Source organism: Crocodylus siamensis, chromosome 5 (genome assembly GCF_052110815.1).
Source record: "Crocodylus siamensis isolate JL-2025a chromosome 5, ASM5211081v1, whole genome shotgun sequence".
Taxonomy (NCBI): domain Eukaryota; kingdom Metazoa; phylum Chordata; order Crocodylia; family Crocodylidae; genus Crocodylus; species Crocodylus siamensis.
The window spans coordinates 200,574,034-200,600,897 of record NC_143399.1 but is presented as its reverse complement, the minus strand read 5'-3'; the positions used below and the strand labels follow the sequence as shown (position 1 = coordinate 200,600,897).

The 26,864-nt window shown below is 44.4% G+C and overlaps 1 protein-coding gene across 4 annotated transcripts in view; it reads right to left on the bottom strand.

Annotated features, from left to right (window-relative positions):
- Positions 1–26,864, bottom strand: part of ADCYAP1R1 (ADCYAP receptor type I) — a 201,710-nt gene that overhangs the window by 18,975 nt on the left and 155,871 nt on the right. For all 4 annotated transcript variants that reach the window (XM_090047840.1, XM_090047841.1, XM_090047842.1 and 1 more), the window contains exons 8-12: positions 23,040–23,172; positions 20,269–20,422; positions 14,887–14,947; positions 11,206–11,275; positions 9,232–9,323 (exon numbers count right to left, since the gene is read on the bottom strand). In XM_090047840.1, the coding sequence (XP_089903966.1) occupies positions 9,232–9,323; positions 11,206–11,275; positions 14,887–14,947; positions 20,269–20,422; positions 23,040–23,172 (510 nt within the window). The remainder of the gene's footprint in view (positions 1–9,231; positions 9,324–11,205; positions 11,276–14,886; positions 14,948–20,268; positions 20,423–23,039; positions 23,173–26,864) is intronic.

The following is a 26,864-nucleotide window of genomic DNA, read 5'->3' as shown; positions in this document are numbered from 1 at the left end:
CTGGTTTAAACCTTTAATAGAGCAGAAGCTCAGTGCACAAAAGCAATTTCAAAATGACTGAAGCTGGTTTAAGATAAAGCTGGTTGAATGTAATATCAGACTTAATTGATTTGGATTGAACTGGTTTATGAAACGTGTGTCCCAGATTCCTTCCTGGTTCAAATTAAATCACAGTCCCCAGCATGGTTTCCAGCCCTGGGCTGGGCTGTGCTGTCTGCTCCAGAAAGCAGGACTGGCCCCATCCCTCTGCTCCCTAGCTGGAGCAGTGAGAGCTGACTGAAAAGGGAGCAAGGGGGAACAAGCCCAGCTGGGGATGCAGCCCAGTCTACGTAGGGGACTGCCCCCACCAGGCAAACCCCCTTCTGGGATCTGGGGTCCGGGCGGCGGTGTTAAACACCCCTTCCTCTGCTCAACCTTACTGCTGGCTGCAACTGTGGACTACAAATCCCAGAGGCATAAGGAAGCAGGAAGAGAAGTGATGAGCAACCCTGCAGAGTCCTGATGCTGTAATTCTGAACTGCAAATCCCAGAGACCTCAGGGGGCAGCAGGAAGAGGAAATAAACACACAGCCAGAGATCCCTGCTTTAGCACCTCTTGGCTTCTAGCCTGAGTTACTGCAAGCATGTGGCTGCATTTCCTGAATCAAAGGTAAAAATATCTGTTTGCTTCTGTTTCAATTTAATCTGTGCAGTTTAGACTAACCTGCAAAGACAGAATCAATTCAGCCTCTGGCTTGACGACTGTCTGTACCTAGCCCTAATGATAACATTAGTTTCCAACTTAAGCCATTGAAACATCTAATATGTCCTTAAATTGGTTATCTACCAAGACTACACATAGGGCCTAAGGATCTCATAGCATAGCTCATTATTGCTTCAGCTATGAGCTTTAGTTCAGGTGCTGTGGGAGATTCAAATCTTTTTGCCTAGTTCAGTCGGTAAGTGTATGGACATATGGACTCTTGGAGCTCTTTCAAAAGAGGAAGGCTTCAACAGGGCAGCAGTTGGTATTTTCTAATTATTGTATGCCAGTGAGCCGAGAGCAATTAAATTGCAGCAAAACCACCCCTAACTTTAACCCCAGGTGTTAAAGCTGGAGCAGGTTTCGTAACACCGGGGCACTTATAGAAGTTATCAAAGGGCACCTTGATCATACTGTAACTTTTTTGCACTTTACACAAAGTGCTTTAAGTTATGGCATCATCGAAAGTAACAGACATTCGGTGTTTGATGGTGGGGGCTGGGTGCCTCCATGCACTGGCTGAGGCCAGGGGACAAGGGGAGCTGTAGCTTGCTCAGAAACAGCTGGCTAGGAGATCTGGCCGGCATTCATTCCCTCATGTGCGGGGACCTCGAGGACTGTGCCCCCTCCCCACCAGCACTAAGAAACACCAGTCTAAAAGAGTGTTTTTGCTATGCCTTCTTTTGGGCTCATAGCTCTTAAGTCTTGGAGGAAAGATGGTTACATCAGGAAGAAAATATGATTGTCCACGATCACAAACCAATTTAAAATCATGTGAAATGCTAAATCCTAACATTATAAAGGGATTAACAATGAAACATGGTGCTTTCTCCCAGTACCCACCTCAGATACGTATTTTTTGTTCATGAATCCAACCACCAGCCAAGCCAAACAAACAGCCAAGTCACACGGGGTGTTTCCTATAAAACATCCTTAAAAGAAACAAGAGGCAAGGATTTCTTAGGGTGGTGTATCTTATTAGACCCACTATGCAGTTGGGATAAAGACAGACAAGATTTTGAACGAAGGCTTGAATTTGAAAGTTGTCTAATTTTATCCCAACTACAGAAGCAGTCCAATGAAAGATATTGCCCTAGGAATCCTTGCTTCTTGCATAATTTTGGAACCATCACAGCTACAACATCTCTTTTCCAATACATTAAAATAAAAGGGAAGCATTATCTATTTTGTCAGACTCTGTCATGCTCAATAGCAAATTGGATGAGGATGGTAATGAAAACATGAGTTCCCAAAACTGGGGGTAAGAACTTCTAAGCTATTATGCACAATAAAATGAAGAACATGTGGAACCAGCTAAATGCTTCTCATTGTTATCGGCTTAAAAACAAACAAAACTGCTCATCGTGGTAACTGAAAAGGTTTTTTTAAAATGAGGGTTTAATTTTTGTGATTGTAAATACATCTGGGTTGCTGATTTCTGCACCTTAAAAATCCTTTAAGTCTCACGATCCATACTGTCTATACTAGAGCCACTTTAGTGTCAAAATTAAAGCAATGTACTTCCTCTGTAGTGTGCCTAGCAGCAGCAGGCATGGTGCATCTAACCACAAGGCTGTCATAGGTCTGTTAAAGGTTAATGTTGTGTGAAATGATTTTATGATGAAATTATTATTATTATTCTGTGAACGAAGATTAAATAGGACTTTCCAACAAGCTGGTGAAACTAGTCAGTATGGCTTATGAACTACAGTGTATCTATTAATTGACTGCGAAATGTCAAGGGCTGGATCTTGCATTCCCTGTGCATTCAGAGCCTCTGTTAACTTCAGCAGGGGTTTTGGGATGAAGGATTGGGACACTGAATATGCATATGTGGTAAGCAGAGAAAATAAATTAATTGTGAGATGCTCCTGATGAGAGTCTGGGAAGTCAGCAAAATGCAACCATTTTGAGAGCTGCTGGCCACAGCCTGCCTGGGTTTACCTTCCTTCAACAACTACTTAGCTTGTATCTACAGCCCCAAAGTGGTCTCCCATCCAAGTATTAACTGGGCCAGTACTCCTCCCTTTCCCAAATCAGACAAGATGAGATGTACTTGGTAGGACTGTGCAAAACTTTGGTCACTGATTCAATTCAGAGGAGATTCGGTTCGATTTGGCAGCCGAGTCTCCAAATCTGAATAGAATCTGGAGACCCATTAACCCTTCTGCATCGAATCAGAAGCCTCCAGTTCAATTCAGAGAGATTCGATGATTCGTACATAGACGCAGCTTTATATGATTTTTCTATGTACCCTAAGGTACCAGGCAGCTCGTGATCACTGAGGTAGCGGGGCGGATGGACCATCCCATGGGAGTGTGCAGGGGTCCCCAGCACACTCGGTGGCAGACCCAGAAGTGGACCAGCCCCTCTGCAGCACATAGAGCTGGGTTGGAGCTGCCCTGGGATGGCAGGCTGACTATCCAGGCTCCCTGCTGGTCCGGGCTGCACTACCCCAGCTCAATGTGCTGCAGTCTCAGGTGCACAAGTAAACATTGCACTTGGGAGTGATAAACACCGGTGCAAACTGCACTGGTGTTTATTGTGTCACATTAGTATTCATGTGTAGATCCACCCAGAAAGTATCAAAAACCAGGTGGCTCTAAAGTGGCCTGTCCCTATTCAATACTGTCCCTGGCACCCACCATTTATTGGGTTAGAGATGCCTGAGGAAATGTCTCCAACCACAGCCATTAATAGATCTATCATCCATGAATGTATCTAGCCCCTTTTGAAACCCAGCTATGCTATCTGCCTCCGCCACCTCCTTCGGCAATGAATTCCACAAGTTAACTTCATGTTTTGTAAAGATGGACTTTAATTGACATAAGCAATGGTGTTTATATTAGTTCATATCTAAGTAAGGTGATTTCATAGACATTAGGAGCTGGAAGGCACCTAGTGAGATCATTGAGTGCAGCCCTCCTCTCATAGGCAGGAAGTCTGCTGGGGTCAAATGATCTCAGCAAAGTAAACATCCAGACACCTTTTGAATGAGTCCAGAGTAAGTGCTTGCACCACCTCTGGGGGGAGCCTATTTCAGACCCTGGGCACACGGACTGTAAAGAAGTTTTTTTTTTACTATGTCTAGTCTAAATCGGCCCTCCAGGAGTTTGTGGCCGTTAGACCTAGTTATCCCTTGGGGAGCCCTGGTGAACAACTCCCAAGTCTCTTTTGGTTGTGGCGCTAGTAAGCGCAGCACTGCTGAGCCTATAAGTATGCTGCTGGTTTTTCCTCCCAAGGTGGAGCACCCTGCGCTTCTGTATGTCGAAGGCCATCAGGGTTTGGTCTGCCGACCTTGTGTCTGTGTCCAGGCTGGCCTGTAACCCCAGTCTGTCTTCCAGTGTGACTGCTTTCCCCCATAGTTTAGTGTCATCTGTGAACTTTGCCAGCCCACATCTGATGCCCAAATCTAGATCATTAATGAAGATGTTGAAGAGTTCTGGCCTGAGTACTGATCCCTGAGGGACGCCACTGGTTACCTTGCACCATGCTGATTCACTCCCATCGACTACTACTCTTTGGGTCCAACCCTGGGGTCAGTTCCCCAGCCATCAGACCGTGTGATGGTCGAGGCCACAGCTCCCCAGCTTAACCATGTAATGTTCTACATCAATGGTTCTTCATCTTTTTAGATTCAAGACACCCCTCCAAAACTTTTCAGCATTTAGTGGCACCCCATTCCAAAAATTAACCTAAATATATTATTCATATAATAAACATTATAATTCTATTATGGTACTAAATGATTACATCAGTATTACTCAACCCTTTGGGCTTGTGGGTAACAGGAGTAATGTGGGACCAGCCCACAGGTCAGATACTTGCTCCGCACACCCAGATGGGGACTGGGTGCTCCCCAGTTGGGCCCTATGCTACCTCAGCCCAGTCCTTGTACCTGAATTTGGCCTCATGCCACCTACATCTGATCCCTCTGTATCCAGACCAGGCTCTATGAAAATGGATCAGGCCTTACATAATCTAGATCTGGCCCCATGATACCTTGGCTGGACCCTGCACCACCCTGATAAGACCCTGCACCACCTTGGCCTGGCTGCATGCACCCAAATTGGACCCCATGTGTTTGGAGGAGGCCAGGAATTGCTTCAGACCTGCTGCATGTACTGGATCTAATGATCAGAGCACACTGCCACTACTCCCTTCCTGCCACATTTTCAGTCCCATGGGGAACCCTAGATGACATAGTTGCATTGGTTAGGGGAGAGCACCCCTGCATTAGATACTTGTATTTATATTACAGTCAGCCCTTAAGATGGGATTGGGGTGGCACAGGCACTAAGCCATACAGTTGACAGCCCAGAGGCTGCAAGTTCAAGGCTAGAGCAGAAGTGCTTAAAGGGAGGCCTACCCAATTCCAATGAAATCTGTGCATTCTCCTAAATATCTTGTTACACAAGGACATGAAAAAGGAAGGACCCTTTCAGGCTGTGGGCAGAGATGGTTCTCCTAGTTTGCATGTTTGCTTCACAAGACAAGTAGAGTTCCCCACATGTAGATCCAGGTCACTGGTGGGGATTAGGAACCACTAGGCCAAATTCTTCTCTCTGTTACCCCAAGGAAATCCCCTTTGAACTCCAGCCCTGGGGTCATAAGGGACAGGGTCTGGGGGCACCCAACCAACAGGGACAATGTGCTGGGCTGCACATGCAGCATGTGGAGAGTGCTGAGGGGGTAGGATGGGCAGGCCAAGTGGGTGCTGTACTGAAGTCACAGGCACGTAGGGAAGGTGGGCCTGCATTACATTATGCAGGCAGGTGCACTGCTTCGCCTGCAGCTCTGACGCGCCTCTTGAAAATCAAGGGCAGTTTCACCTTGCAGTGGCAGTGCCAGCATCATGGCACCCCTGCCAGGTTGCCACAGCACTCTGATGGAGTGGCACTGTTCTATACGATTCCAAAAATATAATGGATATTATAACTGTATTGAGTTACAATAGGTAACGGATTGTACAATGGATAGGCATCTGGCTGGTGTCATCTGACCCCAGCACTCTTTCCTGCCTCGGCAGGGGGTCAGACTCGATCTGTTGAGGTCCCTTCGACCTTAGTATCTATGAATCTATGAGTTAAGTAGCCTGTGTCCCATGTGCGTGAAGTGATTGCTGTCCTTACAAAATATGACAAACATGAAAATCGATATGGAAATGTACAGGCTAAATTTTCCCATAGTACCTCTTCTTTAAAAGACAAAAAATTAAATGGTGAAATATTTAAAGTAGTCTTGTTCATTTGATGTAAAGATCCTAACCCTTGTATATATTATTATTCATGGATAATAACTCAAACAAGTGGTTCCACCGCAATCAGTGGGCCCAGTGGTGACGAAGCTCTGCTTCTCAACTTCTAGGTATTAAAACCCTAGTTCAACAAAGCATTTGAGCATGGACTTAACTTCAAGCATGTGCTGATGTCAAACTGAAGTCTGAAAGACTTACGCTGGCACTTCTTGGCTGAACAAGGATGGTTTTAAGTACATGTTAAATTAGGCACATGCATAAGTGATTTATTGAACAATTGCAGAATTTGACCCAATGGGACATGAGTGAGAATGCCGGCCATTTAGTTACATGTTTTCATATATACCAACAGGTGAAATCCTAGTCTTGTTGGAGTCAACAGCAAAACATCTGTTGATGTTAACAGAGGCAAATTTTCACCCAAAGGTATTTCCCCTTCCTGTATCAGCATTCAACAAATGAGAATACCATCCATGGCTTCATGGTGGGAACTGGGATACAAAATAACCTGTCTCACCTTTCATTCTCATTTAGCCTGAATCCAACAATGCTTTTCTCGAACTATTTTAAAGCGAAGGACAAAGAAACAACTTTTAGTATGTTTGTTGACCTGTAAACTACTGAGAAGTGTCTGGAAGTATTTGTTTCTCTTTCCCGGTTAAAGGAATGAGCTATTAAATACTTGCTAGTCTGAGATAGCAACATAGGCCATTGGAAAAGCTCAATGTAGACCACAGTGTCGATGGCAGGGGAGTTTCAACATGGTGACATAACCACAATATATTCCATCTTTTCCTTTTAACGTAACAACACATTTGTATACCGCATGTTGACCTGCTGCATATGCCCATGCATCTCTTTGTAGACATGTCTTTTTTTCATCATTTTGACAAATCATTTCTGCTGTTGAATCAGTTTGTATAAACAACACTCCACTTAATAATACGTACATAAATTCATATATTTACACACACCCATTTATAAAGTGGCAAACAAATATGAAAAAAAAAGAATGGCAGCAAATGAAACAGAAAACATGATGCTTGCTTTCTTTTGTTCTTTTTTCAGTTGGTTGCTAACTATACACATAGGAAAAAATACCAGTGAATCCCAATCAACGTATTGACCAAACAGTGGCAAGGATGCTTCATAGCATTGTCAAGTCATTGAAAATGTATATGGCATGCTGTGCTTCATAAGTGATAGATGTGCAGCTGACACCAAACATGCACTTTGCAAGTTGTTGGAAGAAAGGGCTCTGCACATCTGTGTTGCCAGCTGTGTTATAAGATTAAATGGTGATTTCCTGGAATATGGGAAGTCTAATGCATTGGAATGGGCAGTCCATATGAGTAACGATGTTCGCCTATATATCATGCTTTCTCCCAGCAGTAAATCTCAGCAATGTAAATCCAAAGAATGTATCTTGTGCATTATTTATGCCTCTGAAATAAAGATTAGAGCAGGCATTGAGTGAAACACCTTAAGTAAATGCTCGTTCCATTTCAGAAAGACCGCTAGGACAAAGCAATCCAAAGAAATGTCTTGATTTCATGCAAATGGAAAGAAGATACAGTAATAGGTTAGAAAAACCATATCAACCTTTACAATAAAGGGCAAAATTCTGGTCTCATTAGAGTCTATAGCAAAACTCCAATACAACAATCTTTTGCAATGAAAACTTGAAGCTTATACTCTGAAACACAGATAGTTGTATTGATCAGTTTTGCAGTGCTTGCTCAGGCAAAATAATTAACTGCACTCTTTCTTACAGGAAACACTAAAATCCATTGTCATGAATGGCAAGAAAAATAATTGGCTATTTAGGGACCAAAAACCTGAACATCCTTGTATCTCCTATAGCTGCTAAAGAATGGCCACTAGACAGACCCATGGGGATTCTTGACTTATAGCTTAAAAAGCATGAAATGAACAACTTACTACATCTGATGGACATCTGATTAAGAAAACACCCATGACAGTTGGATTGGCTGTTTAATTATGTTGCAGTCATAGCTACCAAGGCAGCAGGGGAAGCAGTGTGTGTGTGTGCACGCGCGCGCGCGCATTAACATTTAATATGTTTAAATAAATCTACAGGAGATGGGACCTTCTCCCATAATCTGTTATATTTTATGCTGAATTGAATGTAGTATATCTTGGATTTTTCAGTATGAAGGGAAGCCAGACAAACAAGAAACATTGCTTTAGCTTGAACAAATTTGACAAAAAGTTTCCCTTGAACTTTTGCAACATGCCAGAAAACCCACCAAACACTCTGTAGCTAGTACATTTTTCTTTTAACGTACCAGAAACAAAATATCATTCTCATGGGAGAATGAGTTAAAAGACATGCACATACTCCAAATAGGGATTTACAGCCAAATTGAGCTAATGAAAATAACACATGCTAAACAAAAGGGAGTCAAAAATGGAGACATGAATAAAGATTTAAAACCTCAGATGGACAATTTGAAGATTCATTGTGAGTTTTTAAACAATCCAGAGAGCAAAAAAGGATTTTTAATTGATGGATTTGAAAATAACAGAAACAAAAATGTGTTTAACTTTGTGGGTTTTCCGATTTAAAGTCCAATTTAAGTCCACTGAAGTTAATTGACTGAATTTCACTGAATTATATGGCTCAGGCCCTTGAGTGGATTAACTGGGTGGGTCAGGTCCTTGGAACGTATGAAGCACAGCAGTTGTCTCGGGGATTATAATCATCTGTTTCAGTGTAGTCTATGTTGTTTTCAAGTGACTGACCTGTGAAGCCTACGAGCACATGAATGTGTGTGTGTGTGTGTGCACACGCGTGTGTGTACAGACACACACACATATACGTGTGTGTGCATGTGTGTGAATGTATGCATGTATATACACGTGTGTATGTATTGTATATGTCTGTGTGTATAATATATATATATATATATATATATAATGCTTCACAAGTCAGTTATTTATAATATGTATATGCGTGTGTGTATGTGTACACACATATATAAATTTATATAGGGTATTTAAAATGATCTAGGTTCTTTAAAGAAACATCACATCTCCACTCAATGTATCTGAGTGACCACTGGATTTAAGACGGAAAGAATCATTAACAGATTCTGTGATGCCTCCAGACAAGCCAAACAAATTCATTTCAGGGCTGCTGCTTTTTTTTTTTTTTTTCCTATGTGTATATTAGACATCAAAATCAAATTACAGCTTTATATCTACTTACAAGTAAATGCTGGATTCATTGCCCCCAATATCAGGCGACTGGAGTTTCTGCACGAGTATAACAATTATGCCAATGAAGAGAACAAAGTTTATCTGGAGAAAAGAAAATAGAAGTGAAAGGCCATCTGGATTTATGGGGAGACTGCTACTAACCATGCTGTACTTCTAATGTATAATAGGGCAAAGATGGCAGAGACCAGCTGGATTTGCTACTTTACTTCTTCCCATCTGTGCAGCTGGGGCCCCAAAGAACTGGTTTGGGGCGGCTTGTAAGGGTCTTAGGCTATGGACATAACTTTTTTTATTGCCCCGTGACTAGGCATGATAAGTACAAGCTTTCTTTAGACTTGTCTACACAGTTACCATGGTAAGCATTAATCATCATCAACTGCTGCAAGTGAAAGACAGGCAATGCTTGGTTGGCAAGGGCTTAGTCTTTCCGCTGAGCAGTTTCAGCTCCTATTTACTTCATGCACCCAGAACCGCAGAATTAGGCTCTGGGTGTGTGAAGAAAAAGGTGATATGGGGGCATGCAGGTGGGTTTTCCTTATCACACGTGCCCTACAGCAATATTAAGACCACTTAAACATGTAGGCAGGAGAGGCCACTCCAGTGGTCCCATCTCAGGCAAGGGTATAGTGGAGCAAAATAGTTATTAAAGAAGAAATGATCATAATTTCCAAAGGGCAGAGGGGTGTTTGTGAGAGGGCTGTTGGCTATAGCCCTGGGGGGCTGCACTGATGTAACACAGAGGGGAGCAAGAAACACAATTTTATTTATGCCAAAAGAAAGTTTTTCATGGGGGGAAAAAAACAACCATGAAACAGAATAACATGGACAACTTTCAAATGTACCTTTTCCAATGAGTTTTTTTTTTTTAAATTATCCTTCAAAATTGAACCATTTTGGAGAAGTATATCCATTTTTATGAATAGGTATTTTTGGACCCAAATAAATGTGGTAGAAACATTGCAACCAGCATTACTCAGTGCATCACCTTGGTAGTGCCCATCATTGGATGCCTTGGCCACGAATCAGGATTCTCTCTTTATTGAAAACCCCAAGAGAGGAGGGTGGGAGGACTGTAACTACCCCATCCCCCTAGCATCTGATTAAGCTGTTGCCTATGCAAGCTCATGCCTTTCTGGACCAGCTTGTCTCTAAGGCGCCACCCTGTCCTGCTTTCTGCCTGACTGCAAACTAACACAGCTAACCCCGTCTCCCCTAAAGTGAAACCTCAGAGTGACAGCATGACCTTGTGGTTTTATTTTATACACCTTTGCATTCATTATTATTTTGGGGCTGCCCTATTCTCTGAATGTGTTTGCACATACCTGGATCTCAGAAGAGACATCAGACAAGGGCAGCAAGTTTAACCCCATATCCTGGCTTCAGATATGGTTCCTGTTAATTTGACAACTTAAGGCCAAAACTGACCAGTAGATCATTTTGTCTGACCTCCTGCATATCAGCCAAGCACAGGGCAGAGTGGAGGAGGGTTGTTACAGCATCCAACAGTACCAGCGACCTCGGGACGACGGATCTAACCCACATATCGCAGGCCATCTCAGTTCATGCAGTTTCCTCCATACAGAGCCCAGTAATTCAGGTTTAATTAAATTAAATGTTCCAGCAAGATATCAAATCTGGACTTTGAGGCATGAAGAGATGGAGGATTCACCACTTCTCTTCTGCTAACCTGTTGTAGCGAGTATTTATTTATAAAGGAGATGTACATGGCTGACTATTTGCAGATAGAATACAGACACTGATACAAAGGTGTTTGCAAAGCTTGGGAAGAGGGCTAGCTGGGCACACGTAGGGTGAAGAACAGCAGATCCTTTTCAGTTTCTTTAGGTATGGAAAAAATACCTCTTCCCTGGCTATATGATAATTTGACGTGTCCTTAGCTAACATTCAGTTCTAGCTTATATATGGAATCCTGGAGAAAGTTCTCCTCTGAAATGGCACTTACCATTATTGATCCGACCACAGGACCCTTGATGACCCACCACAAGGCTGTGTTATCATTCATGTCCCAGCAGCTAAAATAATGAAGAAGAATACCGGGGTAGAGGTAAGAGAGAGAAAACAAAAAGATGCAAATAGAAGAACCAGCAAACTGATGCTTTTTTTTTCCCCTTGGGGAGTCTATCATAAGGGGAAAAGAAAGTCTTGAAACTCAACCATAGGACTTGGAGCCCAGAAAGCATGTCACAGAAACACACATCCTGCAAAGCCATAGCTAAGGTACTTCAGGCAAGATCCTACCCAGTCTCTAAGCGGCCCCCCTTAGGTGACATCACACCTAAAACGTGGGTGTCCTTGGCCAAGCAGAGGAAGACTAAGCCAAAGTGTAAGCTTAGGCTTCCTGGACAAACCTAGGCAATTATAAATGGTGACTCCCACTGTTAAGTTCCTCATCAAGGAGGTGGATTCATGTCCAGGTGCCCACAGAGAAGCATCATAAAGAGAATGAGCTTTTAGAGGCTGGGTGCTCAACCCTGTCTGAAAATCAAGCTCTTTTAAAGGCGCCTGAAATGGAGCCCCCAAATCACTGGTGCTGTTAAAAAACTGGACATCCCAAATTACCTAAAACCATTGGTCACTTTTTGAAAATCCTGGCTTATAAGCCTCAATCCCATCCCCTGGCCAGGATCTTGCATAGCTGAGTCTTACTGTCAAGGCCTGTGGGCAGGGCCGGTCCAAGGGGAATTGGTGCCCTAGGCAAACTGTGTACCTTGGCGCCCCCACCACTTCCAATACAGAGGAAAATAAGAAGTCTAGAATGAACTTTTACATGTACTTATTCGATGTTCAAAACAATAGGACAATAAAAACAAAAATTCATTGTTTCACACGTTTCATTAACCCTAACACAATTATACTGAAAAAAATCTACTAGAATTTATTATAATACATGTACAATTAAAACAAAATTCTCATGAAGATGTGTGGAAAAAAATAGAGCTTTGCTTTTCATGCTTTCAGTTTCTGTTATATAGAATGATGGTCCTGTTGTTTTGTCCTGCATATAATTTTGGCACCCCCCCCAAATTTTGGCACCCAAAGTGACTACCTAGTTCGTGTAATGGTTGGACTGGCTCTGCCTGTGAGGAGAACATAGGCATGGATTAACAGTAATTTGAAGTATTCATGTGTGTCGTTCTGGGGCTAAGTTCATTCATATACAAATAACGTGCCAAAATGTATATTAGGTAAGAGCACTTTGGTCCAACTCTGGTGATCCCTGCAGAATGGGAGGGATGGAAGAAATATCAACAGGTCTCCCTCTTAGCAGCAAATACTATATATAGACCAAATTAGAATTAAAAAATGAATGCAAAAGCAGCAAGAGTGCAAATAGCACCTCGAAGGCCACCCTACCATGGAAGTCTGATTCTTCCTTGGATCAAAATAGAAGACGTGTTGCTACCATTGTGATTTCTAACCTCAGTTACCATGGGGTAAATCTGGAATCATGTCATAGACTTCAATAGTATTACTGTATTTACAGACACCAGATTTTACTTCCACAGAGCCAATGCACTTGTCCCCTTAAATGGATGTGAATCGGGAGTCGAAATCATTGGAGCTTTGCCAGTTTTGTATGGGGCTAAGTGAGAGGCCATTCAAATTGATCCCTTAGCTGCTTAAATGGGACCGAGGTGGATTTCAGCTGCCCACATCCCAAACAGCGATTCAAAATGTCTCTGGACCAGCAGCCAGAAATCTCATTAAGTACCTGAATTCCTTAGTCTCTACATTCATTCATCCATTCTGGCCTGCAATGTTCCCTAGGCATCAGTGCCAGGGCTTCTGTGCCTGCCTAAACTCTTTGGGAATTCAAATTGCTGCTGAGAGGCATTGAAGCTTTGCCTGGGTCCTTGGAGAGGCCTCTACTGGTAGGCCCAAAAGGTTTCCTGCACTTTAACAGCACTGAATTCAGCAGAAAGACAGCGAAGGCAGGAGTGCCCAATAGCCTAGTGGTTAACAGACTTGCCCAGGAAATGGGACTTGGGGTTCTAGGCCCTCTCCACCTTGAGATGCTTTGAACCCACTTCTTCCACTTTGTAAGAGCGGGACATAACCACTAGGCTATAAAACTGGTGAGCTGAGCATATTCTCTACCCTTCCTATGGAAGCTGGGCCACTGGAAACCCAAGACGACAAGAGCCCTGGGGCCAGAAAGAGGGCAAGGAAGAGACAGCTGGGGTGCAGCCAAGTGGTTATGGCAGTCTTCTGGGAGGGAGAAGGAGTTTGGTTACCACCACCTAGCGTCTACCTTTGGAAACCATTAGGGAGGTTATCTGCAGATCAGAGACTAGGCAATGTGAATTGCAAGTGAACGGGCAGCATCTATTCAGTGCCACTACACTTGAGAGGGGCAGGAGGGCAGATACAATGGTACTTAGTCTTTCTAGAGTTAGTTAGCTATTTCTACTTTTTTCTGTATCACCATTTGGAAGTGCCTACTGCTCCCTCTTCTCTATGCAGAACTGCCAAATTGCCCTTAGACACCTCCACCATCTCTTTGCTACCCGTGTGGAGATCCTAAATGTCTAAACCTACTCAAGCAGGAAACCTACTACTTGGCCATGGCAGCACTTGCATGGTGGCACTTCAGGAACCCCTTTGAACATAGGTGACTGGTAGGGAGGGCATGTGGCCCCCTGACAGGGCTGTCCCCACTGGTGGGGTCTGCAGGTGCTCACCAGCCCCGTCCCCACATTTTATTCCACTGGTGGCATCTGTGGGTGCTCACCAGTCCTGTCCCAGCCGCCAGTGCTGCCAGTGGTGTCCATGGGTGCTTGCCAGTCCTGTCTCCACTGCCGCCGCCAGCTCCTGCGGGTGTCCCCCCACACTCAGGAGGCACCAGCCGCCTGTGCCTTCGAACCCTGGCCCTACAGCCTTTACATTTCAATTCTTTTCCTTTCTGTCTGTTTTTTCCCTGCTCTGTAATTCCTGAAACATTTTCAGACTCTCACTGGCTTCCCCCTGAGTCCCAGAACAATGCTTGCTGATTTTGAAAAAGTAGCCAGTGAGTGGCTCAGCTAGAGTCGACCTAAACACACTGCATATTAATCAGCTTCTCTAACAAAAAGACAACCCAGGTTTTCCCTCCTGTGAGACAGTTTCCCCTAAAACAAGGACTGCATGGACTCCCAAGAGAAATTACATGCATTTTGAACCAAAGCTACAATCATAATCGTGGCACAACAGGGGTGTCTAGCTTGTTCAGCATGGAAATCAGTGATTTAATTTGTTTTAATGTCAAAATAGAATAACGGGCCAAAGCAACACAATCCTCAATGGAAAGAAGGGGTTTTTAGTAGGAGGGGAAAATGTGACAGATGCCCAGGCCAAGCACCTCCAGTCTTTAGGGAAGTTAACATCAGATTTTCAGAGATGCTCAGTGCCTGCAGAGTTCCCTCACTGAAATGAGGGAGCAATGTTTAAGATGTTATCATATCTACTTTGGCACCTCAAAAGGCAGCCGGCTGTACATATTCAAGTTTGCCCCTAGGCTAAGCACTGAATTAGCAACAAAAAACAGAACAGAAACCAGTCCCCATCCCCACCCTGCTCCCATTTCTTGTCCGCCCTTTGTTTTAACAGTAAATGCAAACAGGAGACCACGGACAGTGGTACCTACCCGTTGTCGTCAAAGTGAAGGCGCAGCACAGCCCAGACAGTGACACAAATTGTAGGCGTGCCTGCAAAAGACAAGGCGGAGTGATTGCTATACGGTTATTCGTTTCTGCTTTAATTTACACATCCGTCACCGATCCCTTCAAATGCAGACATTTTCTCCTCTGAGGTTTCATGCCCTAAGGTTTACAGCCATCTATGACTTGCAGGCCACATCTAGCCCACGGAGACATTGGATTTAGCTTTCTGCATGCATTGGCAGGGACTTCTCCCATGTTGCAGCGGGGAGAAGATGTGGCCGTGGGGGCTTCCCTCAAGCCACAGCGGGAAGCAGCAGGTGACAGGTCCTAGCAGCCCCCCCCCTCTGACCTGAGCTGGGTCATTCTGGCCCACAGCCTGAAAAGGCTGGCAACTCCTGGCTACTAGGAAAATTAATGCAACTATTAATACAGCAAGACACTAGAGTTTACAATCAAATTGCTACCAAGAGGAAGCCAGGACTCTTCATGCTGCAAGCAATTATCTTGAGAAGAATTTCAATTCCAAATCGAAAGACGGTAAGTTGACCCCAGGGAGATTGCATGGATGTAAATGGCAACCAAAAGGGCTCTGCGTTATTGTAGAGTGATGTTAGACTCAGCAATATGAAGAGCTCACCCTTCACCGAACAGGAGACCTTGGGGAAACTGAGGCACTCCCTTCAGTCGAAGTAGTGCTTTGGTACAGCAATCGTTACACAGCTGTACTTGGCATGCTTTAAGGAAAGGGACCAGGCTTTTATGTGGGGCAAATAAGGTGGACCCAACCTAGGGCTGTCCAAATAACTAATTTGCAAGTTCCTATAAGAACCAAAAAGTCAGGGGAAAAGGTTAACTTGGGGCAGCAAAAATGACATTTTTTTCAGTTATCTGCTAAAAAACTAAACACAAGCACCAAGCAAAGAAAAACCTATATGATTGTAAGCAAAACATTTCATTCTCTGATTTTTTTGAACCCTTTCCAATATTTGGATGAAATTTATATGAAGTAAAAATCTTTAACATTTCACTTAAAAAGCATGGGAAAGAAACAGACTTTATTTTTCGGATTCTTTTTCTGGCTGAAATAATTCAGTGAGAATGCACACATATTTTTGGTCAGCTTAAACCTGCATTTTTTTTGGCAAGGAAAATAGCTGAGTGACAAGATTTGCCAACCTCTAATCCATCACTGCTAGAAAGATAAAAGACATGGAGGGGAAAAAAGATGTAGATAACCCTTGGGTGTAGCAGCGAGTAAGACTGTCACAAGTTGACAGCAGCAATTATATTTCATACATTTTGTAAAATTGTGTTGGTGCCACATTAATTAAATCAGTAGAATTAATTTGCTCAGGTGAGTCACTATCAAACCTTACACTGCAGCTGTTACAAAAGAAAATATCCTTTCAATAAGCTTTTCAGATGAGTGAAACTCAGCTCTTTAAAACAGGAGGAAAAACAGATATTTTGAACAGAAATATTTTCAATAGAAAATGAAATGAAATAGGAACAAAAATAAATGTTCCAGAGAGAAATGGAGGGGAAATAAAGCCTACTGAATGTCAATCTATTTTTAATAGTCTCTCTCATACTTAGGAAAGACCAAGGTCTTTGTGTGCTTAATAGATGTTCAAAAAAAAAAGGAATATTTGATGTGGCTGTAAGCATAAGAATATCTAATGGGTATGATGATCATCTTTAACTTGCAATGAAACAGATAAGGAGCAACTCTAATAAAAAGGCAGTGGTATTACAGTGATGAAAAAGAAGCAGGAGGTTAGAATCAAAAGCAAACACACCTCAAACAGCACTTATCCAAACAGCCTCGCACCCAGGACAAGTGTGTAGGGCCCTCTGCAATAAAGGTACACACACATGCAGGCATATATGTGCACACACACTCCTTTGCTATAAATCAAAGATGGTTCAGAAAAGTTAGGTTATTTTCTATAACCCTTTTTAACTGCATATGAACTGCCAGTTCTGGGTGAGACAAAGAGGATGAAACTATTGTTAAAAAAAAGCTATCCTCGCAGCTCTGATCAGTCAGAGGAGTTATAAGGTATGTCATAAGGACGTGGGATCTCCCCTAAAAGGATCGGCCTAGTTTTGCATACGTAAGGGCACGAATAGCCCAGGTAAGCACGGACATTTATCATTTTAATGAATTATATGCTAAACGCTGACAATGCATCAGCTTAGACAGAAGAAAAGACCAAAGTCCTGCAGACTACTGAGCTATCTTTGCAAATCTCCAAGCACTCAACTCCTTCACAGGCTGCTCTCAGCACCTGGAAGTATGGAAACCGCATACAGGCTTTTCTTAGTGAAACAAAATACTGAAGCCATACTCCAACTTGAATGCTTCCTGCCAGGTCTAAATATGCTCAGCATGAACTGAAATAAATAGGAACTGTAGACTTTTCCATCTCAGGATATAACTAACTTAACTCATAGGTTATTCCCTGCTAATCATGAATGCTGTGGATATGACCTATTCTGTTATACTTATAAGTAGGCTAGATACAATGAATACAAAAATATTCACTTGAGACAGGAAACTCTCTTATGACTATGGGATCGACTGGTTTCAAATGTCATTCTTTAATGACATGGATTGGAAAGGCCTTTGTCAGTGTAGACGTAAGCTTTCTTGTGTTTCATTCATGTTTAACAACGTATGCAGATGCATCTACAAAAATGAAAATCATGTACATGAAACAGGCAAAGACCCAAGTCTCAATGACAGCTACTGGGATCTGCAGAACCTCACTGGCTGCATCCCCTAAGCGGGAACATGTGTTTTCCCAGGGGCAAACAGCAGCGGCACCTTGTCCCTGGGGAATGCCCATGCCAAGCACGCTCCAGCTCTTACCCTGGGTGGGGTAGGGGAGACTGGGGCCAGCAAACGTGCTGGTCCCAGAAGCCTTACCTGGGGTCCTGGGAGCCTCAAGGAGCTGCAGCTGCAGCGCTTCTGCCGTGGGGAGTCTGGCTGGCAGCTGGAGTGTGGCTCCGGCTGGCCAGGTTCCAGTTTTGGGGGGCATATGTTGCAGCCTCTGTGTTGCCCCATTTTTTGGTGTGTGTTTTTTTTGGCCAAGGGATCTCCTGCATGTGCTGCATGTGGCTGGGGTTTGAATTACACCCCGGCTCTTCAGGGGAGTCTGTGGAGGCGGCAGCCGGAAGGAGCTGGGAGGCTCCAAATAAGTTCTTCTCTCACGGTTCAGAAGCTCTACAGCCTAGCATTGAAGGGCACGTGTAGATGAAACCGGGGCCCTAAATTAAAGTGGTGGATTTAAAAAAACACCGCTTCAATTCAGGGCTGATTAAACCCCCGTGACATGCACACACCTTACCTGCCCCTCTGGCAGGGAGGGAAGGGCGAGCTGCCGGTGGGTGGAGCGGTCCCCGGGCTGCGGGGAGGGGCTGGTGCTTCCCTCCACATCAGTGGCACACCCCACCCCTCCCCCCAGGCAGCACCCACTCACAGACACCCAGCTTGGGCGGTCCCAGGGGACACCACAGCCACGGAGGGAAGCACCAGGCCTTCGTGCAGCTCAGGCAGGCTCTAGGTGGGGGGAAAAAAAAGATCCGGCTTTCCGCTTTTCTTGGGTGGAGCTGCTTTCCCGGGCTGCCGCCAGGCTGCCTGCAGGGCTTCCTGCAGAGCCGTGGAGCTGCACGGAGCCCGGTGCTTCGCTCCGCGGCCATAGGAGTTGCAGGAGTTTTTTTAGTTTGTTGTGCCCCAAGTCATTGCCTTTGTCCTTGTCTTCGTCCTTGTTCATCCTTCTTCGTCCTTGTTTCTCTTCCCATTTTTCACCATTTCCAGCATTTAATATTCATAGTAGGAACTTCTCATAACTGTGGTCTGTTATGAACCCCTAGGCACTAACATAACTCAAATAACAAGAATGGGAGCCATTCACATTTATTAATATTTCATTGTTGCATTTTTTTAAATTTACAAGGCATTACTTTCATTTCCGGTCTGTCTTGAAGCTGAATTTCATTTAACAGAAGTCCGATACTGAGCTTAACCTTGAGAGTCTATGTTTTAAACCTCATACATGCACTTCCAATGAAAGGTCTCTGTTTTTGGCCTGCCACCTGGGCTTATTAGTTAAAATGTCAGACACATACCATTTGCATGAAGAAACAACAGGAATAAATCTAGCTCTGAAAGTTTCACATCTACATAACTGCATAAATTATCATCATGGGGTCCTACTCTCTAAAGAACATCATTTTCCCTCACCAATATAACCAGTTCCTGTTTACCTAGCCATTGCCTGACTTTCATTTATTCTGAGTAGGTCTCACTTGGACACGTTTTCAGTGTTTTCAGCCTAGCTGTCATCTGTGAGCAACAAATGAAACCACAGGGAATAGCCCAGAGTTGGTATTTCTGATTTGTTTAATCAAGAAACTTCCTCTGACATTAAGAATACTTCTTGCAAAGTGAAATGCTCCAAGGGGGACCATGAGTTTGCTGGTCCTGCTTTTCAATTCACGTCTGGCTAGACCTGGAGACAATAACCCACTTAATCTATAATAGCAGTGCTGAAATTTGCAATCCCAGTGGGAGAAACCCTATTGTTTTCTACATTGCTTAGTCCATATAAAATGGAGACGTTGGGCTGTTTTGTTTATTAGGTAAAAATCTTGCTGATGACCAAAAACAGCCATCTTGATTTGCTCAAAAAAAGGAGGAGGATCCCTGGGGCATTCTCCAGAACATCATATGCCGGGCCAATGAGCAATACAGATGAGCTCAAAAGGCAGTCCCGTCTATTCCAACTTCTGCAAAGCAAGATTATTTCCATGCAAGGACTTTCTCTCGTCCTTGCAAGGACTTTCTGAAAGGATGGATTTGCTCCTCTCAGGATGCATGGCCCCCTGACACACACACATGGAAAACAAAGACATGCTAGGGATTGGAGCAGATAACCTGAAATACTATGGGGAGAACTCTTATTTCACCCAGTAGAAAACCTAAGTACAGCTTGCAACCGTCTCTAATTTATCCAAGTCAAGTGTAAGAGCAATTTGATTGCCCCCTTTGAGCATCTATGTGCCCCCATTATAGGAATAGGGAGGTGTCTGCCTGTCTCCAGAGGGGGACCCTATTTCTATAATGGGGCACTTGTGCACCCAGTAGAGTAATACAATCACTCCTACATTTTCAGTGGGTAACTCCGAGTTGGTCACAAGCTGCACTTCAGTCATCCATTAGGTGAAGTGGGATTCTGCCCTGCATGGGCTCTTCTTTGATTATGCTCATCTTCTCTTCTCAGTCAATTCCTTAGTTCAAGCAACCCTTTCACATGGTGCTAGAGGAATAAGCAAACCCACCCATAACAATTTTTACCTACCCCAGCCAATGATGGTGTACCAGTAGAAATATCTCCTTTCTGGAAAAAAAGTCTCCACCAGCAAGGTGAAAAGATACAGTCCCTCGATGAACAGCCAGAAATAATTAGACATGACACAATAGTGGAAAAAGACCATCACCGCCTTGCACTCCACCTGCAGGAAACAAACACAAATAACATTGCTTCATTCGTGCTTCACTGAGGGTTGACAACTGGATGCACAGCTGTGTCTTGAAATACTCCAATGAAAACTAAAACAATCTTTTCTTTTATAATAATCAAATCTAAAACAATCATGAAAAAGCTTAAAGATTGCAGCTCTAAAAGCAGAGAGAGCACATTTTAGCAGTCGTGAGATGTTTTGAGAACGTCTCCAGATAGCACAAGAGCCTCTACCGCTAGTCGGGGGTGGGGGATGGCGGCAGGTCAACAATGGCTGCTAATCGGTAGACTGCGATTCCCCGAGCCTTAAGGTCAGACAAGAAAAAAAAAAATAAAGTTCTGTATAAGGAAGAAGTTTAAACAGAATTGAGAGTGTGCAAGGCCCTGAGATTGCAAGGAGGATGTATCCTGCTGTGCAAAATTCAGAATTTCATTTCTTGGCAATTTATCGGAGCTGTCACTCACTGTCAGAGACTGAAAAGTGAGGATAATGGTAAAGTGATTTACTAGACAAAGGCATACCAGCTTTTATTAATATATGGAGGGAAGAACAAAGTAGACAAAGCTTCAGACCCATTTGGACAAGCACTGAGAGAGTGCTGAACCCTCTACCGATGCCCTGAATAGGACATCCTTGTCTTTCCAATGTCACATCCCAAGGCAATGCCATAAGCATTGCCACATTGATCACCTGCAAAGTTATTCCCATGCCATAGTACCATGGAATAACCCAACAAACTAGAAGCCCGTTTTTGCGACCTGGCAGGGAAGGAGAGATCCAGTGGCTTCTCTTCCATCCAGTGGACAGGTCCCTCAGGTGGTATACATCGGGAAAAGTACAGTCACTTCAACTGTAGACCTGGCCCCCAGAATGGTAATTTGAACTATTTCTGATTCCCAGACATCTCAAACCAGTAAGCCAAAGTATTAAGTTTGAACACTGATACAGATACGGATAAACGTGAAAAAAAAAAAATGTGGCCCAAGCTTAAACTCTGAAGGCTACTGACTTCAAACTACTGTTTGGTGAGGGCAGTCTATCCCTTCTGTTGACTGGCTATTTGTTCCAACCCCTTTCCATTCACTTCCTTAACAATCACTGCAGTTCAGGCTCATTTCACTAGCCTTCATGTTTCCTTTGTCCTTCATTCCTGCCTCTCTCCATTTCCCCATAGATCTCATGGATTTCTGGGGGCGGAAGGGACCTATTAAATCAACGAGTCTGACCCCCTGCTCTGGGCAAGAAAGAGCACTGGGGTCAAGTAACCCCTGCCAGGTGCTTGTCTAAACTCCTTTTGAACACCTCCAAGGTAGGGGAAAGCACCACCTCCCTCGGAAGCCCGTTCCATATTTTGCAAAAGGTTAAACTGTTTAAACCAGGAGGGACCAACCTTTCCGCCGGGCACATCCCCAACTCGCTCTGAACACTCCTTGAGCACCACCTCAAGACCTTTCCCTCTGCTTCCTGTCCTGTTGATCTGCTTTTTGTTCCCTGCCCTGCTCTTCCTCCTCCTCCCTGCCGGCCCTGCCATCTGCTGCTCTGCTTCCCGTCCCATCCACTCTTTCCCTCAATCTCCTCCCTTCTTTTTCAGTGGCTCCCTGTCTGCCTTCTTTAGGTATATCCACACTGGCTCTACGGTGCTATCAGAAGACTGCTGCTGAAAAACAAGCCCACCCACTCCAAACCCAAACAGTGGTGGCAAAGACCTTCTGGGCATGCCAGCTACTGATACTCTAAAGCATGGTGGAGATGAAAAATATTGCTTTCTTCCCAGGTTTGTGGCACAGACTCATAGGAAAGTAGGTTGGAAAGGACCTTAAAAGGTCATCTAGTCGAGACCTGTTGAAGCCTTTATCAAACCTCCCCGAGTCTCCTCTTCTCCAGACAAAACAGTCCTAGTTCTATCAACTTTTTTATCAAAAGTCATGTTTCCCAGGCCTCTAATACTTTCCGTTCCTCTCTGGTGGACTTTTTCTCAATCTATCGACCTTGTTCTTGAAAAGAAAGATGTGGAAGAGAGGCAAGGGTGAGGGGCAAGGATTGGGTTTTTTGGTGAGAACAGTGTGGAGCTGTGTACACGTAACTTCTCTTTACTCCATCCCAGCCTATCACGTCTGCGCATGCAGTATGGCCGTGAGAATAAATGTGACCAAAAACTGTTCAGTAAACACAAAAAGACAAGATGTGATGTTAATAACAACTCTACCATGATCAAACCACCACCACTTTTGTCACTCTGCTAGAAGTCAGATCCCTTTTCCACTATATTGTCTCTCGTTGCCTAAGAACTCAGAGAAATGGATATAAAACATATATAAAACATAGGACTTTATGACCCTCAGCTAAAGAGGTCACTAAAGTCCTAAAGTCCTATGTTTTATCTATGTTGTATATATGTTTTATCTATTCAGATCATAAGCTCTTTCTGATACAGAACTCAAATATTCCTTACCATGAATTTATACAGAGCTGAAAACAAAGGGCTGAAATCTCAGTTCAGGATTTCAAGGGTGACTGTAGTACAAACATCCAATAAACTTCATCTTTTTTTATGGGAAAAAATATATTTATATCAAGAAAAAAAATGCTCCTGCCTTTTTTCACTTACAGTAGAGATAAAGCAGTGGCTGCTATCCTGCTCGGCATACAGAACCCCGTCTTTAATGAAGACTGATATTGCTCGCAGAATAAATGAGACAAAGAGATTCATGTGGATGAAGTTGCGGGTACAGTGAAGCTTCCTTGAAAGAAAAGATAGAAAGAAAAAATATATATGTTTTCTTTCCTGATATTAAAACACTCCTGACTGTGCCTTCTAATAGCTGCAATAACAGTAATGTCTAGGAAAACAGGAGCCAGTGCAACAGTGATCCCAACCAATCCAACAACTTTGAAAATGACTCCTTACTTAGCTAACTGAGGATTACTTGGGCAATTTTTACACCTATTAAGCTCTTGGGCCAAATATCACATGGGAATGAATTCCATTGGCTAAAATATACATATTTCTTCTCTACATAAGACTTTTCAATGCATTTTTTCTAATATTTATACAGCTTCTCTACTCAATAGGGCTGTGCCAAACAGCACTATTTCGTTTCAACTTCCGTTTCACCATTTCGCTGGGACAGTGTTTTGTGTCGAGTTTTGTTTCGTTTCGAAGCACCATTCTGTTTCTTTTTGTCGCAACTGTTTCGCCTATAGGCTATAATGGGGAAGCACGAAACTGCCTATAACTTTGTCATTTTGGGACAGATTTAATGAAAACAGCAGCCACGGTAGCCCCTGCTGAGGCCGTGAAGCCTGCTAAGTTTCAAGGAGATAGGTGCAGGGGTTTCTGGGAAGCTGCACCTTGAGCTGCTGACAAGCAAAACGTGTGTGTGTGTGTGTGAGAGAGAGAGAGAGAGAGAGAAGGTGCAGTGAGGTGAAAACAGCAGGGTTGGTAGCCTCGTCTGAGGCCATGAAGTCTGCCAGACATCAAGGAGATAGGCGCAGGGGTTAGCGAGGTTCAGTGCTTGTTTGAATTTACAAACCTTTTTTCACAGACGAGCCTATGAACTTCACTTCACCAGCCTCCTAGGTACAGAAACACATGGCCTCACTATAGACAGTGGTATTCTGGCACACTGCGACCTGACGGACATCTGGCTCCCCAGGTTCCTCTGCACTTTTACCTGTGCTGCTACATCCCCCTTCCCCCTACCCCAACCTGTCCCTCACCCTCTGATGCCTCCATTTCCATTTTCAATGACTGGCTTTCTTGCCTGCATTACATGCCAGCCTCTGGCTTCTTTACTATTCCTTCCATCCAGGAACAGCACACACACACCCCCCAACTGCAGGTGCTTCCTCAGCCTGGCAAAGGGGTTTTCAGCCCAAAAGCTGGCATCCCAGGCAGCTAAGCTGAGCTCACCTGGAGCCTCACAACTCCACTGCATGTAGGACCTGCCCCAGCCAGGAACGTTGATCCCCTGGAAGTTCTCCGTTTGGTTCTCCAGTTCTCTCACTAGGGGGATCACCTGGCTAAGGAGGGCATCGGCACCACTGAGGCTCTTGGTGGCCTCGAGGAAGGGCACATTGCCCCCCTTGATGCTCCGGTGGAAGTAGCCTGCCACTCTCCTGCATTTTGAAATGAGCTTACTGGTGGTGCTGGCGCCATCGCCAGAAGCCCTGTCCCCTTCCTAGGCATCCCTGACTACGAGGTGGAAATTCCTCACGCCACACAGTGGACGCCAACAAAGTTGGCATCATGGACTGCCTCAATCATATTGGCCCCATTGTCGGTGATCATAAACCCATGGGTGAGTGCGCCCTGCTCAATGAGCCACCCCTGCACTAAGCGGTTCATGGCCCCCATGATCTCTGTTACCGTGTGGGACTCATCCATCACCTTGGCTTGAAGGAGAGCCCACCGATGGCCTGACTGGTCACACCAAGTGCCCTGTGAGGGAGTGGTAGGTGTGATCTCCACCCCAGCTACTTCAGATGTCTGAGGTGAAGCGTAAGGCCACTTGTGGACCTGCCTTGCACAGCTCCTCCCTCAAGTGCTCCCTACATGCCTCATACAGGGAGGGCACCACCATTCTGATGAAGGTGGTGCATGTGGGCACTTGGTAGGATGGGGCCATGAGCACCATGAGCTGCCTGAACCCTGGCTGCTCAACTAAGCAGAAGGGCAAGCCATTGACAGCAAGCATCTCCCCAGTGCCCTGGGTAATCTCACTTGCCCTGCAATGAGCCCCCATTTTTGTCTGCCTTTCCCTCACTGTTCCAGGGTGCCTGCCTCTGCTTTGCAGGGATGGGGGTTTTGGAAAGAGAGGGGGACTTCCCTTTAGGCATGCTCCCACTGGTGCCAGGCTGAGGAGCAAGGGCAAGGGAGTGGTGCCTGTGGAGATGCATCAGCATCCCCGTGGTGCTCATGTCTTCTGTTCCCTTGCCCCAGCTGGTTTTGGCTTGGCAGTGCAGGCAGATAGCATATGTGGGGTCATCTGCCAGCTCAAAATGATCCCAAACCACACTACCCACTTGCTTCTTGGGTGCAGGTGTATGTGTGGATGCTGCACTTTCCTCCTCTTCAACAGGCAGAGGCACAGCAAGAGGAGGAGTGGACTCAGCTGAGCCACTTGCCTCCACCTCTATATCAGCCTCCTCTGAAGTGCCTTATGGAGAAAGAGACCTGGCTCCAGTAGAAACTTGAGGGCAGTGGGACACAAATGTAGACAATTCCCCCACCATCCCCAGAATTTCCCTTGCTAGGGCACTGAGATCCAGCTCCAGCTCTTTCTCTGGCACTGGAAGGCTCAGCATGGGAAGTGAAATGGGAGTGGAGGAGCCTGTCATGCTGCTGCTTGTTGTCACGGTGGTGGTAGTGGGGGTTATGGCTGGTGCTCTTGGAGGGGATGCAGTCTCAGGCACAGGCAGTGGCACTGCTCCCCTCTCCTTGCTGCCTGTACAACTAGTGGAAGCCTCATGACTGCTTGTTGTAGCAAAAAGGCTGCATCTCAGTTTGGGGAGGGTGGGAAACCTACAGCTTTCCCTCTAACCCCTCTTCCGCCCCTCCCTGAAGTCTTGCCAGCTGCCTTTCCAGCACGCTTCATGGTGTGTTTCATAGTGTCCTGTCTTTGCCTTGGTGTGCTGGAAAATCTGTCTCTTTTTCTGTAATGTTATCTATCCGATTTATGTAAGATATGTAGATAATTGAATGTGTGTGCACCTATGTAATGTATGTATGTTTGTATGTATGTATGTAAGTAATAAATAAAATATCAGTATATAAATGGATGTATGTGTTTTCTTATATAAATTCTATATTATAATATGCAATGTAATTATGCTGTGCTTCCCTGCACAGTGAATGGCATGCACACTGTGAGAGAAAGCACAGATTTGAAAAAAATCAAAATAGATTAAACAAAAAGAGGATTTTGGAGGAGGAATAATTTGAAAGGGATCAATCAGTGAATATAATAATAAAATAAAAGTGTATAAAAAGAAAGCAAAAAGTATTACTGAATCCCACTTGCTAGGCTAGCAAGTAGGAAATGAATGGTAGCCCTTGTTGTCTAACACTGCTGAGCTTCCAGAAGACAGCTGAAGGCAGAAAGCAACTCAGTTCAAACAAAGCTGCTTTTTATGCTGTTTTTCCATGCTTCCCCTAGAGCACTGGAACTGGAAGGGACCTCATAGAAGGATCACAGTCACTGGCCAGCTACACAGTCAGTATGACAGCAGTCCTTCGGCCCCCTTCCCCCTCTGTCTCCTTACTTTCTGTTTCCCTTCAGGCAAGCCCAGCTTCAGCTTTGAAACTCCAAACATTTTGAAACTTTCAAAACATTTCAACTGCCCTTGTTTCGTTTCGAGGCTGTTCTGAAGCCCTTAGTTTCATTTCTATACATCTGTGCTGGCCCCAGCAGCCTTACCTGAGGTTCTGGGG